This window comes from Vanellus vanellus (genome assembly GCF_965231255.1).
Source record: "Vanellus vanellus genome assembly, chromosome: 18".
Lineage (NCBI taxonomy): Eukaryota > Metazoa > Chordata > Aves > Charadriiformes > Charadriidae > Vanellus > Vanellus vanellus.
The window spans coordinates 2,160,581-2,183,401 of NC_138923.1; the positions used below are offsets into that span (position 1 = coordinate 2,160,581).

General features: G+C 45.9%; 1 protein-coding gene across 1 annotated transcript in view; it reads left to right on the forward strand.

The window, feature by feature from the left end:
* NSMF (NMDA receptor synaptonuclear signaling and neuronal migration factor) overlaps positions 1-22,821 on the forward strand; it is a gene marked incomplete at its 5' end in the record, with an annotated part of 45,782 nt that overhangs the window by 3,416 nt on the left and 19,545 nt on the right. The window contains 3 exons of the mRNA XM_082492612.1: positions 5,829-5,890; positions 17,149-17,628; positions 22,193-22,268. Of these exons, the coding sequence (XP_082348738.1) occupies positions 5,829-5,890; positions 17,149-17,628; positions 22,193-22,268 (618 nt within the window). The remainder of the gene's footprint in view (positions 1-5,828; positions 5,891-17,148; positions 17,629-22,192; positions 22,269-22,821) is intronic.

Genomic DNA, 22,821 nt, shown 5'->3' on the forward strand with positions numbered 1-22,821 from the left:
TTTCCTGCAGCTCTGCATTGTATTACTCCGGCCTATGGCTTTTCTTTGGGTGTATGTGATAGTGCAAGCAAACAGACATGAGACTTTTGCTGGGTGTTCCAGAACCATCTCTCCTTGCTATAGTTAGCACAAGAAATATTTGAATTGAGTGTGTGGTTCATCTTACCCAATTTCAGGACTTTGGTGTCTAGTCCAAGATACCCTGCAGAGAGATAAGAATTTGGTCTCACTCCCTCTCTTCTGACTTAGAGAAGGCTACAGAGTGAGTCTAAACAAGGGCACAAAGCGTTAATTGCTGCGAAAGGGTAAATCTTTCACTGACAAAATGCTGAGGTACTTGAATGCATTCCTTATTCCAGGTTTCTTGCTGTGGGAGCAATTTTTGGCTTAGATCAGGGTTCTTCAGCGAGTCTAGATTCCTTTTTTCCACTTACGAATTTTCCTGTGAGTGATATGAACTCTCTCATGCTTTGATTACCTTGTTGCTTTAACTTCTTCCTACTCTGTCCTTTCTTCTGTCCAAGCTTTGTGGCTATAAATTCCTCCAGGACTATGGGGCCTTTTACTTCAAGATCCATTGCTGACATCCCATTTCCCTTTCTTGAGAGTGAGAATGTAAAATTTTAAAACTTAAAATTTTCCAGCTACCATCTCCCTGCATAGATATTTCAGAAAACTGATTTTTGTCAGGGTATTGTTACTATTAGGTTTAAACAACGTAGGTGTCGACAGTCTTTAATGGCTGAGCTGTTAACTACGGATATGCTGGCAGTGTTCCCCTCTCTGCTTAGTGACAAGAGCAGGATTGCTACTGTAGGAGGACGTAGGTCCTGATGATGCAGGACGTCTCTTCTCTCCTGTTTTCCTGAGATGCAGCACTGTCAGATGCTGTCACAACAGATTCTTGCTGCAACTCCTCTGGGCATTACTTCTGAAGGAACACGAGAAGGTGGTGGGTGTTCTTTGTTTTTCCACGTAATACTTCTGAGTAGTCCAGGTTTTGCTTAGCTTGCTGCTATGCCCTAAATGGAGTTATCTCAGGTCTTTCACGTGTTTGAGTGTTTCAATACACATTTCTTCACTCAATTCAGTGTCAGTTTGGTGGATTGCATAAATTTGTGTGCATCAATTTCTCATAGCTGCTAGTATGCACGAAGGCCCCTTTTATCCTGTTTGATGTGATTATTTCAGACACGAAGGCCATTCCATGCTCATCACGTTGTAATTGAGATCTTTGTTATTTGGCGGCTTTCCTCCTTCTAGCAAATGTATGTCTAGACTGCCTAGGCTTCTTCACTAAATCGCAGTCAGTTTGTCTTCCAGACCTGAGTCCAGCTTTAACATCTTCCAGTACCTAAAGGGGGCCTACAGGAGAGCTGGGGAAGGACCTTTTACTAGGGCATGTAGTGACAGGATGAGGGGGAATGGATTTGAACTAGAAGAGGGCAGGTTCAGATTAAACATTAGGAAGAAGTTTTTCACTTTGAGGGTGGTGAGGCACTGGGACAGGTTGCCCAGAGAGGTTGTTGAGGCCCCATCCCTGGAGGTGTTCAAGGCCAGGCTGGAGGTGGCCTTGGGCAACCTGGGCTGGTGGGAGGTGTCCCTGCCCATGGCAGGGGGGTTGGAACTCGATGATCTTCAAGGTCCCTTCCAACCTAAACCATTCTATGATCTAATGCACAGTGAGTACTGAAAAATGCCCTCAGAAGGGCAGCTGCCTGTGCTGTGCTACCCCATCCCACCTTCTGCACTCTCAAAGTGGTTCGGATAGAGAAGAAGCCAGAGAAGATGGTGGTTTTTTTCTCTGAAGCAATGGCAATCTTGTCTTTGCTGATTAGACTCAGAAGCGCAGCGTACCAAGGCTATAGTCCCTTTTGTTAAATCAAGCTGTGCTGACTGTGTAACATGCTGGTCTGATCTGCTACTAAAATGAAAACCTCTCTCTAGATGAGTCAGGGCTAAACTTGTAGTCTCGTCAGCTGATTACCTCTCAGTACTACCTGCTCATTTGTATGCAGCTTTTGCAGTGTCATACACTCAGGGTTATAGCTCATCGGCCCGAGTATCTGTAAGGCACCTTGTACTTCATCACATTTATGTGAAACAAATTTCCTTTTTTATCTCTTGCCAGTTAAATTATCCTGCTCTGAACCCAGTTGACGGGTTTTCTGTCTGATGCCATCAGAAGGCTTGATGGGACTTGAACTACGTTGACTGTGACATTGGAGGCAAAACTGAGCTGAGACAAGAGTACGATTGTGTGACTTGTATCAATACAGTGCATTGATAAAAGAAATAGAAAAGAGTGGGATGAACAGAGCAGCTACCATGTGCTTGAATTTTGCTCTGACTTGATTTTGATCAGGTCAGCGGGTAGCCAAGGAGAGGGGGTAAATGGCACGTTAACGGTACGGGCAGATGCTGGTAAACTGGGGTTACTGAGCACAGTGAGGGCAGTGAAGGAAGACAAAAGGCTTGGCAAGGAGAGAGTGGGCATAAGGAGCTAGCGTGGCCAGCAGAGTCCCCTTGGCAAAGGGCACATGCAGACATCTGTGGGAGATCAGCTGAGGTACAGCCAAGGAAAGCTGGTGGCACATGGGAAGCAGGAATGTAGAAGGGAACCACTGAGATAACAGGCAAAAAATTAGTCTGAAGTTTCCAGTGTAATTGGCTGGAAAAACCCCTCCACACATTGTACTGTAGGCTTCATTGCCTTATTAGCAGTTGCAAGTTAACTGTGATCAAGCGTCCACGTTCGTTTGCTCTTCGGTTGGCCTGCAGCGACTGAGAGCAGTGGAAGTGGAACAGTAGTGACAGAACTGCAGGTTCAGCCTGGGCCAGGCAGCAACGTTTTTGAGTAGCTCTGTGCTCCTTGCCTGTGCTTCTGACCTGCGAGGAGAGGTCTGGGTGTTGCCTGTTCTCTGGGAGCTCTGGCACTTGGGGTTTTACCCTCCTACCTCATCTGCTTGGGGAAACGGGAGAGTGGGGTTAGAGACACCGCAGCACCTTTAAACTTAGGCTCTTATTCTGAGTGACACTATTTTCACCGTGGAACAAGGTGGGATGGAGGGCGGCAGTGCTTCTCTCTGGCTCCATGTTGGCAATTTGCAGTTTGGGTCTTAGGAAGTGCTTGGTACTAATTTTTTGAGCCTGTAGTTTGCAAGCTAAGGGTGAAGTGTGGGTTCAGATTTTAAGGCAGACAGATCAGCTTCGGGCATTGTCAGAGGGATCAATGGAGAGAATGATATATGAACTAACACGCTCTTGGAGCTTTTGAACTAGTTACAGACTCAATTTTATCATCATATTTCAGCATTTTTTGTGTAAATCACCATGTTCTCTCACTGATAATTTGCCTGAGAACTTGCTTGTTATTTTTTCTATGTGGAATGACTGCTGGTGCACAAGAGAAGCTTCAAAGTCATTCCAAAGAGTGTATGTGCCCTATTTGTGATGGCAGTTGACGATGCCTTCCAAGGACAGACATTTCCTTGGGAAGCCTTGGAGTCCCAGAAGTCTTGGTGGAAAAGATCTTGGAAGTCTTGAACTGAGCCATCTGCTCAAAGCAGGGCTGTTGCCAGTGCTACACGAGACCAGTCATGGCTTTGGCTGAGCCTTAACCACCCCTAAGATGGAGTGCAGGAGTAGTTCAGGAGTGCTCTTGCAGCTTTATAGCATCATGTTAGAATCATAGAATCATTTAGGTTGGAAAAGACCCTTAACTGGAGTCCAACTGGAAACCTAATACTGCCAAGTCCACCATTAAACTATGTCCCTCAGTGCCACATCTGCACGTCTTTTAAATACCTCCAGGGGTGGTGACTCAGCCACTTCCCTGAAGTTGCCATGTTCCAGCTCCCAACTTTACGTTTGTGTGTTGCCCCAGGACCACGTCCTGCTTTTTGCCCAGACAGAAAGGTAGTGGGTGCAAGGAACATCCATGAGGGAGTCATTTGTCCTCCTATGTGGGTGAATCATGATGGTCATCTCTGTGTTCTTTGTAGTGGGGATTGTGTGCTAATTGCACAGGTGACCAGAGGCATGACCTCTGGTGATTGCCTCTGCATGACCATCTCTGGGCGTGCTTAGGCATTGAGGAAGACAGTTTGGGCAACTGCCACCCCAGGCTACTGTCTAAAAGTACAGCCTGGTACTAGACAGGCAAGAATCTGGAAACTGAAAAATCCTCAGCCCTGTAGGTTAGCCTGTAATGAAGGAGAAGGTTAAGCCTTACTTCTTGCACAGCTCAGAGTGTGCTGCTCCAAAGCATTTTGCATTTGGCTGTGCTGAAATTTAGTCCCGGGGAGACTAAATTACTCTTTCTCCATCATTCATATCGATCCCCTGTTGCTGGCTGTGGATGACAAATGGACTTCCCACTCCTTCCAGCTCTAGTCGCTCTGGGAGGTATGTTGTAGCTTTGTTAATCTTTTCCATTTTGGGAGGAGGTGTATAAAAGCAGTGGGGGAAAATCCTGGCTACGCAGGCTAGGATATGCTTTTGCATCGGGTAGCAAAGCAGAAGGTTGTTCTGGAGGTCAAAGCCATTTTGCACTTAGATGTTTAATGGCTGTTAAGAGCATCGCCTTTTGTGGGAGCTTGAGCTGGAGATGGATGTTCTGAGGTTGAGCATCTCTGAAGGAGGAGGACAGTAGACGTGATGTCTTGGCATGGAGAGTCTTCCCTGTTGCAGCAAGTCTTCATCTCCTCCCCCAAGAGATGCTGGTGTGCGCTGAGTGCTTGGCTGCTGGGTTTTGTTGGCTTGGCTTGGCTTGCCAAGGAGGTGGGTGGCTGTTTCGTCTCACTGTCTGTGAGCCTCCACCCTTGACTGTCCCTTGGCAAATACCAGCCTGATTGTGTTGCTGCGGACCTTGGAGAGATTGTTCTACGAACCTGGGGAAAATGGGTGGCTGGGGAAAAGCTGGTATTAGCTCTCTTGAGTCACGGGTCTGTTGGGTACAGGAGAACAAGCACAGCAGCAGGATGTTACAATTTGCAGTCTCCTATTTCCAGGACGTTTGTATTTACTGTATACCAGGGAATGCGTGCCTTGACCAAGGATTCCTTTCCTGTGTGCGTTGGAAGCAGAAAGCTTTTCTGAGGTTGGAATGTTCATGGGTTTGCTCTCTTATGTAGGCCTTGATGTGTGATAAGGGTTGAGCACACCCTGCCTGGTTGATTCTTAATATATTTCAGTAAAACCCCAGTCATCCATGGGACCTGAATCCATCAGAGAACCAGGAATTGCTTTTGTGGGGTGTTATGGGGGCCTTTCAAATAAGGTTGTCCAGTAATCCAAATACTGACATAGTTGGTGCTTGAGAGCTTAGGTGAAATGGGTATTAGCTTTATGTCTAAGCTGTGATAGCTCACAGATAGGAGCATTCAGAACCAGAGTAGAAGGCTGGGGTGATGGTTGGGACTGTGGTGGAGATACTTTCTTCCCTGGGCTGCCAGGAGGGGTTTGACTTAAGGTACTTAGAGACAGTGATCCAGTTCCTATGTGCATTACAGAAACAAGGCCAAGTTTAATGGAAGTGCATTTAATTTTTTTTTCCATTTTAACAGAGAACCTAAAGACTAAAATAGTCCTGGGCTTGTAGTCCAACTCTGTTTTCACCTTTGGCCAGGGGAAAACTGAGGTGTGTTAACCAGGAAACCCCCACTGCTGTTGCAGCAGGGTTAAATTGGTGTTGCCTGAAGATGAGGGAAAGGCAGCTGCAGGAAAACAGCAGTATATTGAACTGTTCCTTCTTTCCTTAACCTTTAACCATTACCCATCTCTTTCTTTCTCTCCTTTGCTGCCTTCTCTGATGCTTGGATGTGCAGAGCGGCAAGGGCTTTTGGAGAATATCTTTCACAAAACCATCCTGAAGGTAGAAACGGCTCAGGTAAGAGAATTGATGTGCCTTGTTTATATCTGTATGTGCATGCACCTATTTAAGCCTTAAAATGAAATTGTGTTTGTTTACCATAAAGGGTTAGTGTGAGATCCCATCAGCAGAGAGATGGGAGGAGTCACCCTCTGGATCTGTGAAGCCCTTGAGGAGAAAAGGCAGTTTGGTGACTCAAGGGTTGGGTGGGCTGTGGGGACAAGTTGAGTTGTAGTGGACAAATGCCCTGGCATAAATTTACCCCTAGAGCTGGTGTCCTTGGGCAAAGTTTCAGCTGGGAAGCACAAGGCTTCTGCACTGGTTTGACACTCCTAGGTCTTGCTTTCACTGGGGAATAAAAAAAGGTGAGTTACAGTGGGTTAACTGACATGCTTAGTGTGTGTGCAGCGATCTGTCTTTGCCGGCAAAGGTAACCTTTGGATTTATTCCCAGGGTTTCCTTCAAAGGGGGTTAAAATGACGTTTGCCTTGTCTCATTGAGGACATGCACTATATTGTGTTAATCATTTAGATGCAGAAATTGCCCCTATCAGCCTATGATGAGTTCTGCTTGATGGGCAAGAGAGCATGAGAGAAACTCATTTGACTTCTAACACGGCTGTGTCTTCTCTGTGAGGAAAGAAAACATTTTGCAGATGATAAATTCACTACAAAACCTATAGAAAATCCTGTGGAATCCACAGAAAATCCTGTGTGAACAAGTAGCAGATTGTTCTGTAGGATTGAACTGTTTTGCAGGGGATAAAGTTATTAAATAGAACGTAATTTAGAGTAATGTTACCATTTTAGGTAAACTGTAAGTGTGTGTGTTTAATTAAACCTCTACAGGCAGGAAATGCCTCTTGCTAACAGAGCAAGCCTAATCACACTAGTCTTTTTGACAACCATCTAAATGAGTTCCTGTCTTTTTTCTTGGATCTGTTCTGATGACCTTCAAGTTGTCCTTGGCTGAATTGTGCTAACTCTGTGAATGGAAGGGCTTTAAAACAACGTACTGCAGTTTTCTTTGATTTTTTTCTTCAGGCTTGAGAAACTCCAGTGATACATTACTTATAATATTTGGTCTAAGAACAACCCATGGGTAGAAAAGACTGGGGCTTAATGCAGCTGAGATGAAGCATCTGTGAGGCAGAGGGAAGGAAGGGGTTGGACAGACAGTGCAGAGGCAGGACGGGCAGGTCTGAGGAGGCTTCCCAGAATGGCAGGCGCATCCTTTATCATGGCCATTTTTGCTGCTACTTCTGTCAGCTGAGTCTTTGCTGGTCCTTTTCTGCAGTCCCCCACCCCAGTTTCCAGCAGGGAGCAGAAGGGTTGTGTCCTGCTCACTTTGTAGTGCCCTCATAGTACCGGTGGGGTGACGTTCAGGCCAGATGGAGAATCTCGGATGGAGATGAGGGGAAACAGCAGATCTGTTTGGGTGCCTGAGACCTAGGAGCCCTGGTCAAAGCCAAGGAGTAGGAGCCTCCCTGATGCACACTTACAAAGCTGTTGTTTTACTCAGCCGTATGGGTGCTCCTAGTTGCTTGTTCCTCTCTCTGACTGTAGATAAGGAGAACATGGAAACGGAGCTGATGCGACTCCTGGATAATTCGTCACTATCAGGCTCCCCCAGACCAGTGCTTAAGCACGTTCGTTGTGCTTGTAACATATCTGTATGGTCTCCAGCGAAGCCTTCTCCTATCCACTGCCCCCTTGGTGTGTTAGGCTTGAGATTGTATTTGAATCCAAGCGAATTTAGTTGCCACAGGTAAGAATCAAACAGTGAGAGGTACCCATGGATACAGCACAATCCTTATGGGATCCTTAAGTATTGACATGGAAATAAAATTCCCTCGAAATTACTCTAAGTGTTTATAGAACAGGGAAAAAAAGAATCATCATTTTTTAAGTCATCTTTTGAAAATCTGCAGTGTATAATTTAACACAGTCTGTAACATTTCTTTATAAATAACCATGGTAGGAAGGTTGCTATCCTATAAAAATGTTGAGAGTAGAAAATTTGGCTCCCTTTTGTTCATCTCAGGAGTCCAATAACTACTCTTTCCTTCCTGTAGAAATTCTGTGTATCTCAGTATCGCTTTTGCAAGTTTCTGAATGCTTCACCTTTGGCTCAGCAGAGCACTTAAGCTGTGTGATTAGCTTTCACCCAGTGACTCCAGTGAGACAAATGAAGGGCCTCTTCCACATAAGTTGAAGATGTAGCATGTATATAGAAGTACCTGAATCTGCTCCAACTCATCAGCTTGGCTGAAGAGAGTAGGCAGAGGCAGTGTTATGGCTGTACGTGACCACTGGTATGCTGTAGTTAAATTCCTACTTGCATGTGTTGGTGCCTTAGGTCCAGAAAGCTCACCACACTGAAGAACTGAGTCCTCGGTGCATGTATGTCACTGCTCATAGAACTCTGGGCTTTCACCATGAGTGTCTTTACCTGGTGGGGTAGGTCTGCTTTCTGCAGTAATACCCCCTGCTGTATACGTGCATGCTCCCTGCACTGCCAGCAAACTGCAGCTGGGATTAAGGCTCTAGCTCAAATGTAAACGGAAGGAGACGGGCCTTGGCTTCAGTAGTTTATAGTCCAGAAAAAAAAAAAAAAGGTTTAAGAAAGGTTTAAAGTGATTGATAAATGCAGTGAGGGGAAAGGGTTGTGGTCTTTGAGGAGCAGGAAGGTGGGAACTGTGGAGGCCTAAATGGAGGAGGGAAAGGCAGGATCCTCCTCTTCCGCAGATCCAGGAGCTAGAACCCTCCCCTCTGCCTGTGGGGGACAATCCTCATGCAGAAAACGAGGTGGGTGTCAGTCTTTGGGATGGCAGTTCTTTTGCTGCTTTACCTGCTAATTCAACTCCTCAGCAGAAGGGTGGAGTGCTGGAACACCCCAGGCAGACACAGGAGACCCACCACCTGGATGGAGATGCCAAGTGTGCAGACAGCCGCAACTTACTCAATTTCTGCTGCACTTTATTCCCTGAGGATTGTCCATTTTGGTTTGTTTTTTTTTTTTAATCTTTAGAGTCTCTTTACTCCAAGGAAAGGAGGTGGTGTAACAGCTTTTGCATCCCACCTCCTACTTCACATTACAGAACTGATCAAAAAGCTTATTCTTTGGTGGTAACTTTTACACCCCAGAATCTATTTCTGGTGGCTTCTCTGGAGAGCTTGTGTGTATGTGTGTGGCAGAACGGCTTTGAGAAATTGGGGAGCGCTAATGAAGAGCTACAGAGGGATTGTGTATCAGCAGGACGGGCCAGCTGCCATGTCCAAGCATTCTAATGAGGGGGGAGTTATTTGCAAGGCTTTGTTTACTTTCAGTTTTCAATAAAATTGCAGTCTGTCCATGCTTAGCTTCCTTCACTAGGGTAGTGGGTATGGAATTGAACATCAGCAGTAGGTAATGAGGATTGCAGGGTACTGCAGGGTGTACACGTAGTGAGGAAAAGGTGAGGGAGCGTATTTGTTGTTGGTTACGACTTCTGATTCTTCCTGATGTGAGGCCTGGGAACTCCATGGCTCAGAAATACTGTGTGACTGTCCCTATGCAACCTTTCGATGTCTTATTCTGAAGGAGGTTTTTCCAGGTGACTTGGGAGGTACATTTACCTTTCCTCTGTCTCTTGGCTCAAAGTGCTCTGACCATGTTCTGTGAGGTTACAGCAGGGATGGTGGCAATACAGGTTTTTCTTCTCTTTGTTTCCCTTTTGGAACGGGGAAGCTGCCTGGTGACAGGGTATGAGTTGTTGGCAGAGGATGAAGGGATTGTCCTCTTGGGATCACAGATATTTTTTTTTTCTCCTGATCTTTAAGATATTCTGAGGAATTAGAAAAAAGGGAGGATTGGACTCTGCTGCAGCTGGCAGGACACAGATAAGTTAAGGAAGCTGGTGCGGAGGTGGTAATGCATCTCCTGCTCTCTTCCTGCCTCTGTTCAGTGCTGGCTTACTTACGCAGGCTGAAGGTCAGGGAGGGTTCCCAAGAAGAGTACTCTCACATGTTCAGCGTTCATCCTGACTGCAAGGCTGTTGGCATAGTCCTGGCTGACTCTCACTGCTTTCTGGTACGTTCCAAAGGCTTTGCATCTCATCTGTGTGGCATGGTTTTAGTGTAGGAGCGGGTGTCCCCTGGGACAGACCTAGAAGAAAGACAGGGGAAAGGCTTGAAATGTTGTGAAAGGGAAGTGTAAAAAGGCTGCAGAGAGCAAAATGTAGAAGAAAAATCACTGAGAGTGATTGTGGGATAAAGAGTTTTGGACATTCCCAGAGTCCCCTTCTCCCAGGTTAGATGTCAGAGGTCCTACACAGAGAATACTGCTTTAAATATCTTTATCTCCCTGTGCTAGAGCTTTTAGAGGAAAAAGATACTGAGGGCATGGGGCAGTGAAATTAAAAATGACAGCAAGTGGAGCATTTGAGAAACTTTCTCCTCTCTGGGGGAGCAGTGATGTATCCTGGTGAGATGGGATTCAGACACAAAGATCCTTTGCTGAGGAAAGGAAGGGGATCATGCTGGGCTTTTTCCTGATGCTTCTTTATCAGTCAGTTTCTATTTTGCTCGGTTGGGATATTTGGAGGGCAGCTACTGCTGCTTCTGGAGTGCTGGGACTGTCACTGTAGGATGCAGTGCTGGTCTGCCCACTGCAGACTGGCTGCTCTGGGCAAGCTGCGCATGAAAGGCTCTGGAAGCAAGAGAGAGGGAAAGATCCCAGCAAGCATAAGGTGTGCTTGGTGCTGCAGAGATGACGGGCCTTAGGCCAGAGCTAGTAGGTCTTGACCCAAATTCGCTGTACCTATTGCAGAAGCAGCGTGGCTACTCTGACTGGTTTGCATCGGTACAAACCAAAGGGGTTAGTTACCTGAAACTGAAATAAGCTCCTTTTTAAGCTCAAAAGAAGTAATCTTTGCTTCTTTCCTTTGGTTTTGGATGACATTTCAGCCATCAGTGAAAACACTGAGTGTGTAAGGAGAAGAGGTGTCCTTTGAGCTTCCCCAAGCCAAATAGCACTGGGTAGTGGTGGCAGGAGAAAAACATGTTTGCTGAGGCTATTGTGCCACGTGCAGAGACTGCACTGAAGCAGTCGCTTCTGTTTGCACCCTGGGCTTCTGCAGCTTCAGAAGAGAGGGGGTGTGTGTGTGTGTGGAGAGCAGCAGCCGTGCAACAGAGGAGGTTCTGGACACTGCCAGGAGCTGGCATGCGGCTTGAGGAACTCCAGCGTGAGGCTTTGCGGGTGCTTCAGGCCAATCAAGTGAGCTGTGTTTTTTATGAAGCCATGAAGTAAGGCTGCAGCTAAGAGGACCTTCAATTTGCTGATGCTCAGACTGTGGAGCTGCCAGTGGGGCCTGATTCAGGGTAAGCACCGAGTCTGCCTTTTTCCTTGAAGGATGTGTCCCTGTCCTCAGGACAGACCCCAGCAGCGCATCTGGCCCAGCTCTCTCCGTGTCTCCCTGTGCTGATGTGGTGTGGCTGGCCTTGAGCAATGGAGGTGGCCTTTCTAGAAAGAGTTCATGATCTGGAGGGCTTTGTAGGCAGCCTGAGTTCAGGGAAGAGTGGTGGTGTGAAATCTCATCTCTGAGGGTTTCAGGCTGCTTCCAGGATCAGCCAGCACAGGTATGGTGTGGGTGTATCCTAAAACTTGCCATGGAATATATTGTTTGCTTATAAAGCGAATCGAAATGTAGGTCATGGTGTTACCATGGAAATGCTAAGGCCGGTGGTGGAGCTGCCGCTTGCTCCTTTAGGTCGTGTCTCACAGTAACAATTTCATCTATTCACATTAGTGTTACAGGCCAGACTAAAAGGTTACTCATCTATGAGGCACAATGTCAACAGTGTCTTCAGTTTGTTTGTTTTCTAGGCTCATTTCAGCGCAGAAGACTAATTGGAACCATTTTGTCATAGTTAAATGATCTGTTCTCTCAGGGCAGCTCCCTTACTGAAGCGGCCCTTGCCTTTTCTCTGTGGTGTTGCAGAGAAGCGTGTGACGTTCCTTCCTTAGGAGTGGTAGGATCAGGGTGCTCGTTAGAGTCACGGCGGGGCTGGCTTGGTGAGGCTTCAGGTAATCCCATAGCAAACGTTGTGCATGTCATTCGCTCACTTGACCCTGAAGCTACTACGTGGCCGAAATGCCACTGTGACCTTTTTTTAATTGTTGAATCTTCATTTTTATCTCCCTACCTCATGCTTCAATATTTTGAACAAATCCCCTGGTTTTTACCATGCCTATTTCTTGACTACATTTCAACCCTGCAGAGCGGCGTGGTCGGCTGCCAGCCTGTCTCTGGAGGCAGGAGCCCCGTGCTGGCCGGGTGACGGTGCGGTACATTAGCCTTGGGAAGGACAGAGCTGACGTGGGAGGGAGCTTTGCATTATGGCTCTGATGCACGCGCAGAGAGGGAGCAGAGGAGAACAGGACCTGACAGCCTCTTAGCACACCTGAGGGGCAGTGGCAAGCATACAGGATGTCTCAGAACTGAAACTGCAAGAGAAACTGCTGTGCTGTGCTGTTTGAAAAGATGTTAATGTTTTTGCAGTGCCCTGGGCTCTAGCCAGTGCAGCCATCCGCTCTCCTCATTGAGAGTATCACCTGGACTCCTACTGGTGTAAAATAAAAAAAAAAAAAAAGCATTCACTTCATTCCTCCTCCTATGAACAATGCTGCAAGTCTGTATACTATAAATATGTATATTTCCATTAATCTTCAGTGGCTGAGACAGTTCTTTCATTTAAAGTTTGTACTGTAAACATCAGGTCCAGAGAGGTCCAGCTGAGGTGGAGTGGGGAAGAGAGAACTGTTCTTCTGAAATTTATTTTTCTGAGATGACAGATGTTTTTTTAATAGGGTTTATCTGGAGTCCCCTTTGCCACTTTGCTTCTGATGCTGGAGCTGAGGTTTTAAATCTGAGGTACTTTAATCATCAGTTTGGCTGCTAAATACAGTAATAAATTTGGGGCTTCTTTTTTTAAGCTTCTGTCTATGCCTTGTGGCTGTATTCTGCCTTGATTTATAAACTTCTCATCCCATGGGGTTACAAGGCAGTCTGCATCAGATACGAGTTTGGCTGGTGAGTCCCTCCACTGTTGTGAATGGGCATCAGTCAGCTGAGGCTTATCCCAGCCTGTTACCTCCTCTTGAGAAACGTTGTGACAGTGAAAGCAAATGTGAAAGTACTTTCACAGTTAGTTACCTGGGTCAGAGCACGTGCTCAAGTTAAGAGTTACTGGATGAGGAAGGATGTATTGTAAGTATCTAATAGTAATAAGCACCTAATTATCAGGAACTACATGTACTGAGAATGTGGATTCTTTCTTTCCCAAGATATTGCAAATTAGTAAGTACATTGCTGTCAGTGCTCATGTCTTCAGTGATATGCATGCCCTAGCAGCTGTGTTGGGCACTGAGGTTTGGAAGGTGGAGGAAGAGATAGCAGAGAGGAGCAAGTGAAGCCAAGGAGACATGTGGCAAATAAACAACAAGGGGGGTGAGAAGTGGATTGGCCCTCAGACTGGACTGTCGAGCCCCAGGCTCTGGACAGGCTGTTAGACTCAGCCCAGGTAGACAGTGAAGTGATGAAAATAGGATTTGGATGTTTCTATTACACGTGATCTACAGATCAAGCATGTTGGTCCTCTTCCCTTCATCTTGCTGTTAAGTATTTTGGACACTATAAATCTGCATAGAGCACAAATCTAGCTGAAAAGAAATCTGAGGAACCTGCTTTGTCTGCTCCAAGGTAGCTTTGCAGCTGTGTGAGACAAAGGTGTTGCTGATGAAAGTGAGTGGGAGAGCAGAGTTGTTACCAGGTCAGCTTCATTGGAATGGCTGGAGAGGACGGCACTGTGCCAGGCTTCCCCAGTCACGCTGTCCTGGGCTGGCGTGACAGTTTGATGGAGCAGCTGGTTGTGGGAGAGGTGGCAAGAGCAATGTGAAAATGAAATGAAACGGAGCAGCGGTAACCAGGCAGAGGGTGTTAACAGCAGTCTGCTTCAGCTGACTCTTAGGAGGCAATTCCAGTTACTGCTGAAGTCTCCTGTTACTGTTTCTTGGTCCTCTTCACTGAATATCCCTGTGGCTCAGATTTAAATTGGCATTGCTTTCTGGACCAGCTTGACTTCTTTCTTAGCAGAAGCAAACTAAAATGCCGTAGTAGAAGCAGGTGCAGTGCTTTGGCACCTGAATCAAGTTCACTGCAAGCACAGACAAGGGAACTGCCCACTGGTGACATCTCTGGGCTGCTGGTGTACGTGAATGCATGTGTGTGTGAATGCTGGCGCAGACTTGCTCCCTGAAGTGGTGCAGGTTCGTTCTTAATTCATGTTGATGGATGTTTGAATCTTTTTTCCTTCCGTGCTATTTTTTTTCCGTAGATAAATTCTGTGTTAACTAGAAGTCTTGAATAAAGCTTCACATTCTCTTTCCATATGAAGTTGCTTCTCCAATGTGTAGTTACTGAAGGTGCTAAATTGAATGAAAAGAAATAATTATTCAGTTTTTTGACAAAGAGAAAGCATATTGGTATGGTGGCAGGCCTTTGTAGTGTAGACCTTGGAAACTCCTAGATAAATACAAATGAAAACACCCTGAGTTAGGGACAAGGCAGGAAGAAAGGATTGTCCTCGCATTTTGTATGCTAGAATAGACAGGTAGTTTGTCAAATATATCCAGTCAAGAATTGTGACCCTGCCATGGTTTCAGTAAAAAGTTGGCTCTTACTTGAAACCAGTATGCCCCACTTATATGTCTGTAAATTTTATGGGGCTGAACAGACCTCGATGCTTATAAAACAGAGGCTGGAATTGGTCTCTCTGCACTTGTGATCATCAGCATTTTCAGACATACTGTACTTTGGGCACTTCATTTTTCCATTTACTCACAGATATCAGAGTTCAGAAATTCTTGGATCTCTGAATAGCGGTGGTGTCAGTGCGTGGGTAAAGGTGCACAGTCCTTTGTGTTTGCTCTAATGAGGCTATACGTCTTCCACAGAAGTATTCGTTTCAGGAGGAACAGGGGCAGCTGTCAGCCACTATTTTGTGGTGTCTTAAAAAATATGTAGTATCATTGTGCCCACACAGATAAGTAAATTTGACAAGTTGAGATGAGTACTTAGAACTGGCCTTTGCTTTTAATTTAAAAAATGGTGTGCTTGGCGCTATTAGCCAGCACAGATCTTGGCAGATCTTGAAGAGTAATTTGGTGGTGTTTTCCCAAGACTTGCCCACTCCAGAGCACAGTTAGTCTTGGAACTGGAGAGGGTCTGAGTCTCTGGAGAGCAAATGTGGTGGCCTGCTGCTCCTTGAGGGGTGACAAGTGGTTGGAGAGACTTTGGAGCCTGTGAACACTTTCTGCACTTGTTGGTCCATGACACCATATCCCGCAGCTGGTAGGGCTCAGTGGACAAGCTCTTGAATGATATCTGGTGGAGCAGCTTCTTCTGTTTGACTGGCTTGCAATTGTGCTGGTGGTGGCCTTTGTCCATCAGGCTGTCCTCCTGGACGATGTGCAGATGTCCATGCTGTCTCTGTGCAGGAGACTGTGGGTGAAGTAGACCACTGCCCGCCTTTCACACTTTACCTGGAGCAGTATCAGTGAGGTGTGAGACTCCTCACTACACCTAGGCATACGTTTTGGTCTTCGTATGAAGTCTGGAAAGCTATAGATTCAAGAGGCGTAGCTCTCTGTTTAGAACTCCTACAGGCCTGGTCAGCTCAAGGAGTCACACAGCTGCCAGCTACAGTATCCGGACACTGAGGTCTCACTGGGTGACAAATTAAATGAACCTGAGTTGTGTCAGCCTGAACAGTCCTGACAGTCACTTCTTGAGCAGAGTGGCCAGAGATGTATTTATCCCCTGGTGGTGCTGGAGGAATTATATCTCAAGCAGAAAAATGAGATAAGGGTGACACACTGTACCAGTACCAGTTCAGCCTTGGCTGCAAAGGGAGCAGCGGGAGAGGCCCTTGGCAATGTGAGCACAAGCCAGGAGGGCTTCAGGTTCAAAAGCTGAAAGTGTACGTCCTCAGCTCCGGAGGGCTCTTTTCAGCGGGGCACAGGGGCATGTCATCAGAAGCAGAATGTGGCAGCAGTGAAAGGTCCATGTTGCACACTTACATCAGACTTGTCTTGAGATAGGTCTCTTCCTCCTTCATCTCTTCATGGTCAGCTATGAGGCAGCCAAGCCTCAGATTGTTGCTGAGTTCTTCCAGGTCATGGCTCAGTAGCTAAATGAAAGATGTTCATTAAATATCTAGTGAAGTAAAGGCTTGGGTTTGCTTTCTGCCTCTGTTTAAAATGCTGCTGTCTGTGCTGGACACTAATGACTGTGTTTTTTCTGGGGTAGTAGTCACATGAATAATGCATTCCCTGCTGAGCCTTTTTAACAGTCCCCTAGCTGCTTCCCATCTGAAGGGAAGTGTAAGAGGTAATTAACAGCCACTTGAAAAAAGGATTAGCCAGGTGGGTGGGAGCTACTGTTGGGTTCATGCATGGAATTGCCATGGAAATGCTGAGATTTCCTGGCACTTCATCCAGTGTGTGGGCTCCAAAGATAGTTGCACTCATGGGCCTCTCTTCTTTCCATCTTCCTACCCTACAAAGGGAGCGGCTGCGTTTTCCTTCAGGAAAACTTCCGCAGGCTGTGCAGTCGCCATCTGCGCACACGATGAGGGCTGCTAACCAGGGGTGCCGCAGAGAGCGGGACGCCACGTTGCAGCTGTCAGCTGAAGTCTTTTTGCATTTCTTTCATGTCAAACCAATTGGTAGAAAATCGGGAGAGGTTGGGGGGGAGCCAAACCCTGGTGGTTTGCACCTTTCCCTTAGTTCTAAAAATAATAACTTGGTGCACAGAACACTCAGAATTTGTCACTTAGAGAATTTGGTGCTGGTCCTTGTCCTGTAGACTTTCACCAGCTCAATAGCCCTTGCATGGCTAAACCCACTGAAGCAGACAGGACTGCCCAGCTGAACAAGGGCTGTTTTGCACGTAAGTATTTTCAGGCTGTGCAATGAGACCTACATTTGCTTCTAGCCTTGTTTGGTGGCCATGCACGCTTAAAATATTGGGTGTATTTGTGAGAACTGTCTCTTATTTCAATACCAGCTCTGGAGTTTCTGAAGGCTATGGGCACATGTTCATCTGAAAAGGTTCCTGGGGGAACCTACCATATCTGTCTCCCCCGTCCCCATTTTGCAGCAGTAACAAAGAGCCTCCTGAATTTATCGGTGTCTGGGGTGCTTTGGTTTTAAGGAAAATGTGCCATTTATTTCAGATCACCTGTTAGCCGACTCCTACATTGGACAGGAGGACTCCCCTGAGATGCAGCAGGCAGCACAGAACAAGCGCAGGCTCTCCGTCATCTCGGACGGCAAGTTTGAGAGGAGCTTCTCTGAGGAGCAGGCAGAGAAGATGCCAAGTGAGGGACCGAAGCCACGAGTCTACACGATCTCCGGCGAGAGGCCGATGCTGTCGGACCATGAGAACGAAAGTATGGAACTGGTGGTGATGAAGGGGGCTGCCCAAGAGGAATGCCACCACGGCCACCAAGTGCACAGCGCTGGTGGCTCTCACGGAGTTAGCAGGCATTGCAAGGGCTGGCCAGGCAGCCGGCAGGGCTCCAAGGAGTGCCCAAACTGCACCCGGCTGGCTGCCCCTTCCCAGCATTCCTTTGACCTGGAGCAGCATCAATCCAGCGAGACTGGGTGGCACAGAAAAAGGCTGGAGAGGATGTATAGTGTCGATCGAGTGTCTGGTAAGTAAGGGTGGGTGCTGGAAGGACACAAAGGGACTCATTGACACAGGGATGCAGGGTGACATCCGTCTTATCCCAGCATGGAGGTTTCATTGCCATGTGCCTCGAGTTGGGCCCTGTACTGTTTCCCCTTCGACAGTTTGCTGGTGCCTTGTGCTAGTGTCCATGGAAAGGGATTGTCAAAGAAGTTTGAAATAAGCTGGGCTCTGTTTGAGGCCAGCTCGTCCAAGCTCCGTTGTCTCTGCTTATAGCTTGTCAGCAGCAGATGGCCTGGGTAGTTTTCATGACAGCTTCATGTAGCTCAGAGAGGGTGATCTCTGTGGGCGCCCTTTCTGTTGAAAGAAGATCCAAGAGAGGAGGGGCTGTGTCAAAGCACCTATATTTATGCTCATCCAGGAGGCAGTTGAGAGCGGGACCTTCTCTCCTCTGTATCCTGCTGGGGCTGAGGCAGGTGAAATCTTCATACTGAGGTGCTCATTGTGAGCCTCAGCTCAGGTGCAGTGTTCTATACTTTGTTGTGTCTCCAAAATGCTCATCTGTGTGGCTGGAAGCAGTTTAGCAGGGTCCCTCACGTAGTGCCACCTCACTGTCTTTCCATAAATACTAGCAAATAACACAATATTGGACTTTCTTCCCCACTTACTATCCATTTGCTCAATATTTTCAGGGAATAGAGTTTGTAGTTATTCAATTACATTTAAAAAAATCCTGATTGTCTTTAAAAACTTAACTATTAATCAAATATCTGTCACAATCTGTGTGCTTTGAATTATAAGCTAGTACGCAGTCCATCTTTGCCTGTCAGCTCTATATGTGGCTGGCAAAGAGTCTGACCTAATTTGTCTTTTTTTTTTTTTTTTTTTTTGTAAACACACATCAAGGCTTTTAGAGCGGAGTGTCCAGCCAGGAAAGGTCAAGGTTTTCTTCTTGAAAATAAATTGAGTATAAAGACTGTGGAGATAACTGTACATTTTTCCTGGGTTCGTAGTTTTCTAGTAAATATCATAGTGAAATTTACTGCAGGTGCAATCACGGAAAGCTTGGGTTCTGGACCACATTTGCCTAGATGCTTGAAATTCTGTGACTAAATTAATACATGGACTAATACTAAAGAATAATAATTAAAGTAATAGATTATCAAGTGTGCAGAATACCTACAGTTCCCGCTAATTCCTGTACATAGTTTTTAAGCATTATTTCTCAGTTCCCTGTGACTTTTAGGCTTCACATCAGACACTACATGTGCAAGTTTAGACTTTTTTTATTTTTATTGCTTAAGTTCAAGAAAATGAGTGAGAAGAGCTTTCCTGTATGAAAACCTGTTATGGTTTTATGATCATACATGTTTTACCTGCTAAATGACGACACAGCCAGAGAGCTGTGTGAAGATAGAAAAAGAAAGCCATTTCAGTCCGAGCCTTTCAGGAAAGGAGACCACAACCCCAGGGGCTTGGTCTTGTGGAGATCAGGGTGCTGCGTTGCACTGGTTGCAGCCTCATGATATGTACTGAATTAAGAAATCGAAGTTTTCCTGTTCTAATGCTGGTGGATTTATGTTGAAAGCTTTCCTGAATGAATCAAAATTGTACTCTGCACTGTGGGACTGAAGCAGGTTATTTGGTACAGAACCAAAGGAAAGCTCCAAGTCACTAATGGAGGTGTTTAACTCCTCATAGCTGGAGGTAAACACCTCTTTTTGCTGGAAAACGGCCTAGCGAATGCTATAGAGAGATGCCATGTTCTGTTTCTGGGCCTTGGGATTTATAAAATGTATTTTCAACTTGGCAGAAATTTTTGTTAGGGCCAGTTATCAATGTGAAATGGAGATTTGCCTTTCTGAAAATATATTTGAATAGTTACTTAAATGGGAACAGAGGTGACAGCACTGAACCTGCAGATGCCTCCACGAGTATTTCGCGTTTCGTACAAGCAGGCAGCAGCTCGGTGCTTGTCTCGAGCTTCGGAGTGCTTGCACGTGTGACTACACAGGCAGCATGTGCTTCCGAGACCAAATCCCATTATGGCACTGGCATTGTGCAATGAAAGTTTTCTCAGCTTGGTCTCGTTTGCGCTCTCTATCCAAGCGTTGTTACTCAACGAAAAACCGAGAATTGAATGGCACAACTGTCGCCAGTTGCAAGAAGTATTTCTTGGAATGTCCTTCATGCATGGATAGCAGAGAAAACAGAGCAGAGACGAATGGAGGCGAGAGAGAGAGACTAATTTCCCCAGAGGTTCACTTTACAGTGCTGCTTATTCTGTTTGCATTTACATGACACATTATTGCTGCAAACCAACACTCATGGCAGTTAGGCCACATTGGCATAATTTAATTTTAATATGGATTTTTATGCCGAGTTTATGATGCCTAACACCGTTCCAGAGAAGCACAAGCTGTCATCTCCTGTGTGGCTCCCAGTGTCTGATAGAAACACATCCACTCATGGACAGAGGGACTGACATCTGCATGCAGCCTGGCAAGTGGCTGGAGGTGCTCAACATGGTGGTGGTGTTCCTCCAGTCTTACCCAGCCCATGACTCCTTGACTGTTTCATCACAGTTGATGGTAACAGGAAAGGAGAACAAGATGCTCTGCCTGGCCAAAAAGGAGCATGCTACCTGCTCCTGGAAGCAAAATAGCCATACTCATAATCTCAATTTTAATGAGCTGGATGAGCTTTGGAGCTGAGCTGTGGTCCCCAGCTGTGTGCTCCTCTGGTACTGTTCTGCCTCTGGCTGGTAAAGAGGCACTTCTGAAGGGTCACAAATCCTTTATTCTCCAGTGAGTGCTGTAGGTAGGAGCGTGATATCTTTCCTATGTTGACTCTTGTCTATCAGAAAAGAAGGGGAGGCTTCCAGCGACTGTCCAGGCACAGCCTCATGAGGCTATTAGCTGTTGTTCATAAGCTCTGCTTTGAATCAAAGCTAGTGTCTTAAAAGCTGTAAAATATATTAAGAGATTGTCAGTCCTTTGAGATGCACAGTCCCTGAGAAGTCTGTACAGAATTGTTGGCTAAAAAGGACATTGTACAACTTCTCCTCCTTCACCACTTTTGTGGATTCAAGACTTCAAACAAATAATTCATTTAGTCTCAGCTGTTTTGCATTTCTTCTCTGTCTGTTTTTTTGGAGGAGAGCAGACATAGGAACTTCGTAATAAGTATTTAGCATACTACAATACAGTTTTCATTTAACATATGTATTTCCTTTGGGTGTCTTTATACAAGGCTTGACATAAACTGTTAGCTGAGAAGGAGTGTCTGTTACAGCTTTCTATATGATTTCTTGGAAGCTTCACTTCAAAGGAAGCCTCCCCAGTTGCATTTAGCATTTTTTTTGCATCTGTAATTGCAGCCACTTTTTGTACCATTGGAGAACAGCAGGATCAGTCTGTAGTAGCTGATGATCTGTATGAAACATTTGGTAAGATATCTGGTCTGTAGTAATTATGTCTGCAGTAGGCATGAAGGCTTTGATTGGGTTTTGGCCAATGAAAGTGAATAAAAAAAAAAATACTCTCGACAATGCCAGAATATTAATGACTAAGATACTGTAGTTGCTAATGATCTTAAAACTTGAATGAGTGAAGCAAGACACATGATCAACAACATGTGGCAAGGCATTAAGCAAGGAGGCCACAAATAGGGAGTGAAGCAAGATGAAGAATCAGGTAGCCGCAAATCCCAGGGCTCCAGTCCACTGAGATCTCGCACGTCTTGTGTCAGTGGGTTTTATACACCTCTGGTCCCCTGCCTGACTGACTTCAGCCTGAGAGGTCTCAGTAGGAGCTGGTTCTTGTTTAGATTCCTCCTTCTGGTCACCGCCATCCCACACACATAATTAGTGACTTATGTTGCTGCCTACATTTTGTCTTAGTGGTTGTTATGTGAAGATCCTAATGCAATGGAATTAGGAAATAATCCACAGGGCAGTTTACAAAGATGGGGGACCACATAAGCACAGAGTTACCTGCAGACTGTACAGCTGATGTGCTGTTTGACTTCTAAAACCAGAAAAACTCATGAAGGCCAGGTCATCAGGAGCAGGTGGGTTTATTGAAACCTCTTGAGGGGTTTATTGAAACTTCAGTCGTAGCAAGAGAGTCTATCTCAGGCTTACAGTTGTGAAGAGAGGAAGATGAATGCTTTTTGTCTTCCATGGGAGGCTGTATCAGAAAGAACTAGATGAGTGGAACAATTCAAACTAATGGTACTAAGGAAAAGGCAGAGGCTGGAAAATGGTTTTAATGAAAAATGTTCCTTTCCTAGTTTTTTTTTTGTTGTTGTTGTTCAAATGTCTGTTTGGTAATGCTTGGATTATTCTAATCTTCCATGCTGAGGACAGAGCTTTCATTGTTCATTTAGTAGCCTGATAGACAGGCTTAGGACAAATTTACAAAACACTCAGTAGTAGTGTGCATGTATATGAGGAGGATGAGACTCTCCTGTGTAGTTACAGGGCAGGATGCTGAAGAAAAGTACAAAGAGAAAGAGCTTGGAGAGTCGTGCTGTCCGAATGATGTCTCTGCCCACTGGTTTCTCAGGTTTTCCTCTCTCTCTTCCAGACGATGTCCCCATACGAACCTGGTTCCCAAAAGAGAACCTCTTCAGTTTTCAAACTGCTACTACAACTATGCAAGCGTAAGTGAAACTACTGCTATAGCTTTTATTGTGTATCTTAAAGTGTGTGGCATACTCAAAGCCTGGAGCAATCGAGTTGTATGTTTGGCTCCGCAGTGGGGGGTGAGATAGAGAGAGAACCTTGTCTCTTATTTTCTTTTTTGCACTTATTAGTTCTCTTTCCTACTACTCCCACTTGTTTGGTTTTACCTTCTTTAACTCCTTGGGCCTACCCAGCTCTTCTCTGCTTCCCTTATTTTCTCTGTGACACTGTGCACTGTCCCTGGGTGCCTCGGCAGAGTGAGGGTCCTGGGGGAGCACCAGCTGAGACCCTCCACCACTTGCTTCTGCTGCAGCCACTGCTCCAAGGGAACGTTATTCCAGGCTTGCCCTGCATCCATCGCTCCAGAGGAGTGTGTCTCTATGGAATGAGGTAGAGCCCTACAGCTTCTGCACTGGTCTGATCATTTGAAGAAGGTGTCAGAAAATCTCTGCAAAGCATGAACAGCCTCTCCCTCCACACTCCACGCAGGTTTCAGTGTTGCTGGTTGCTGTGTGTTGGGAGGAGGCAGTT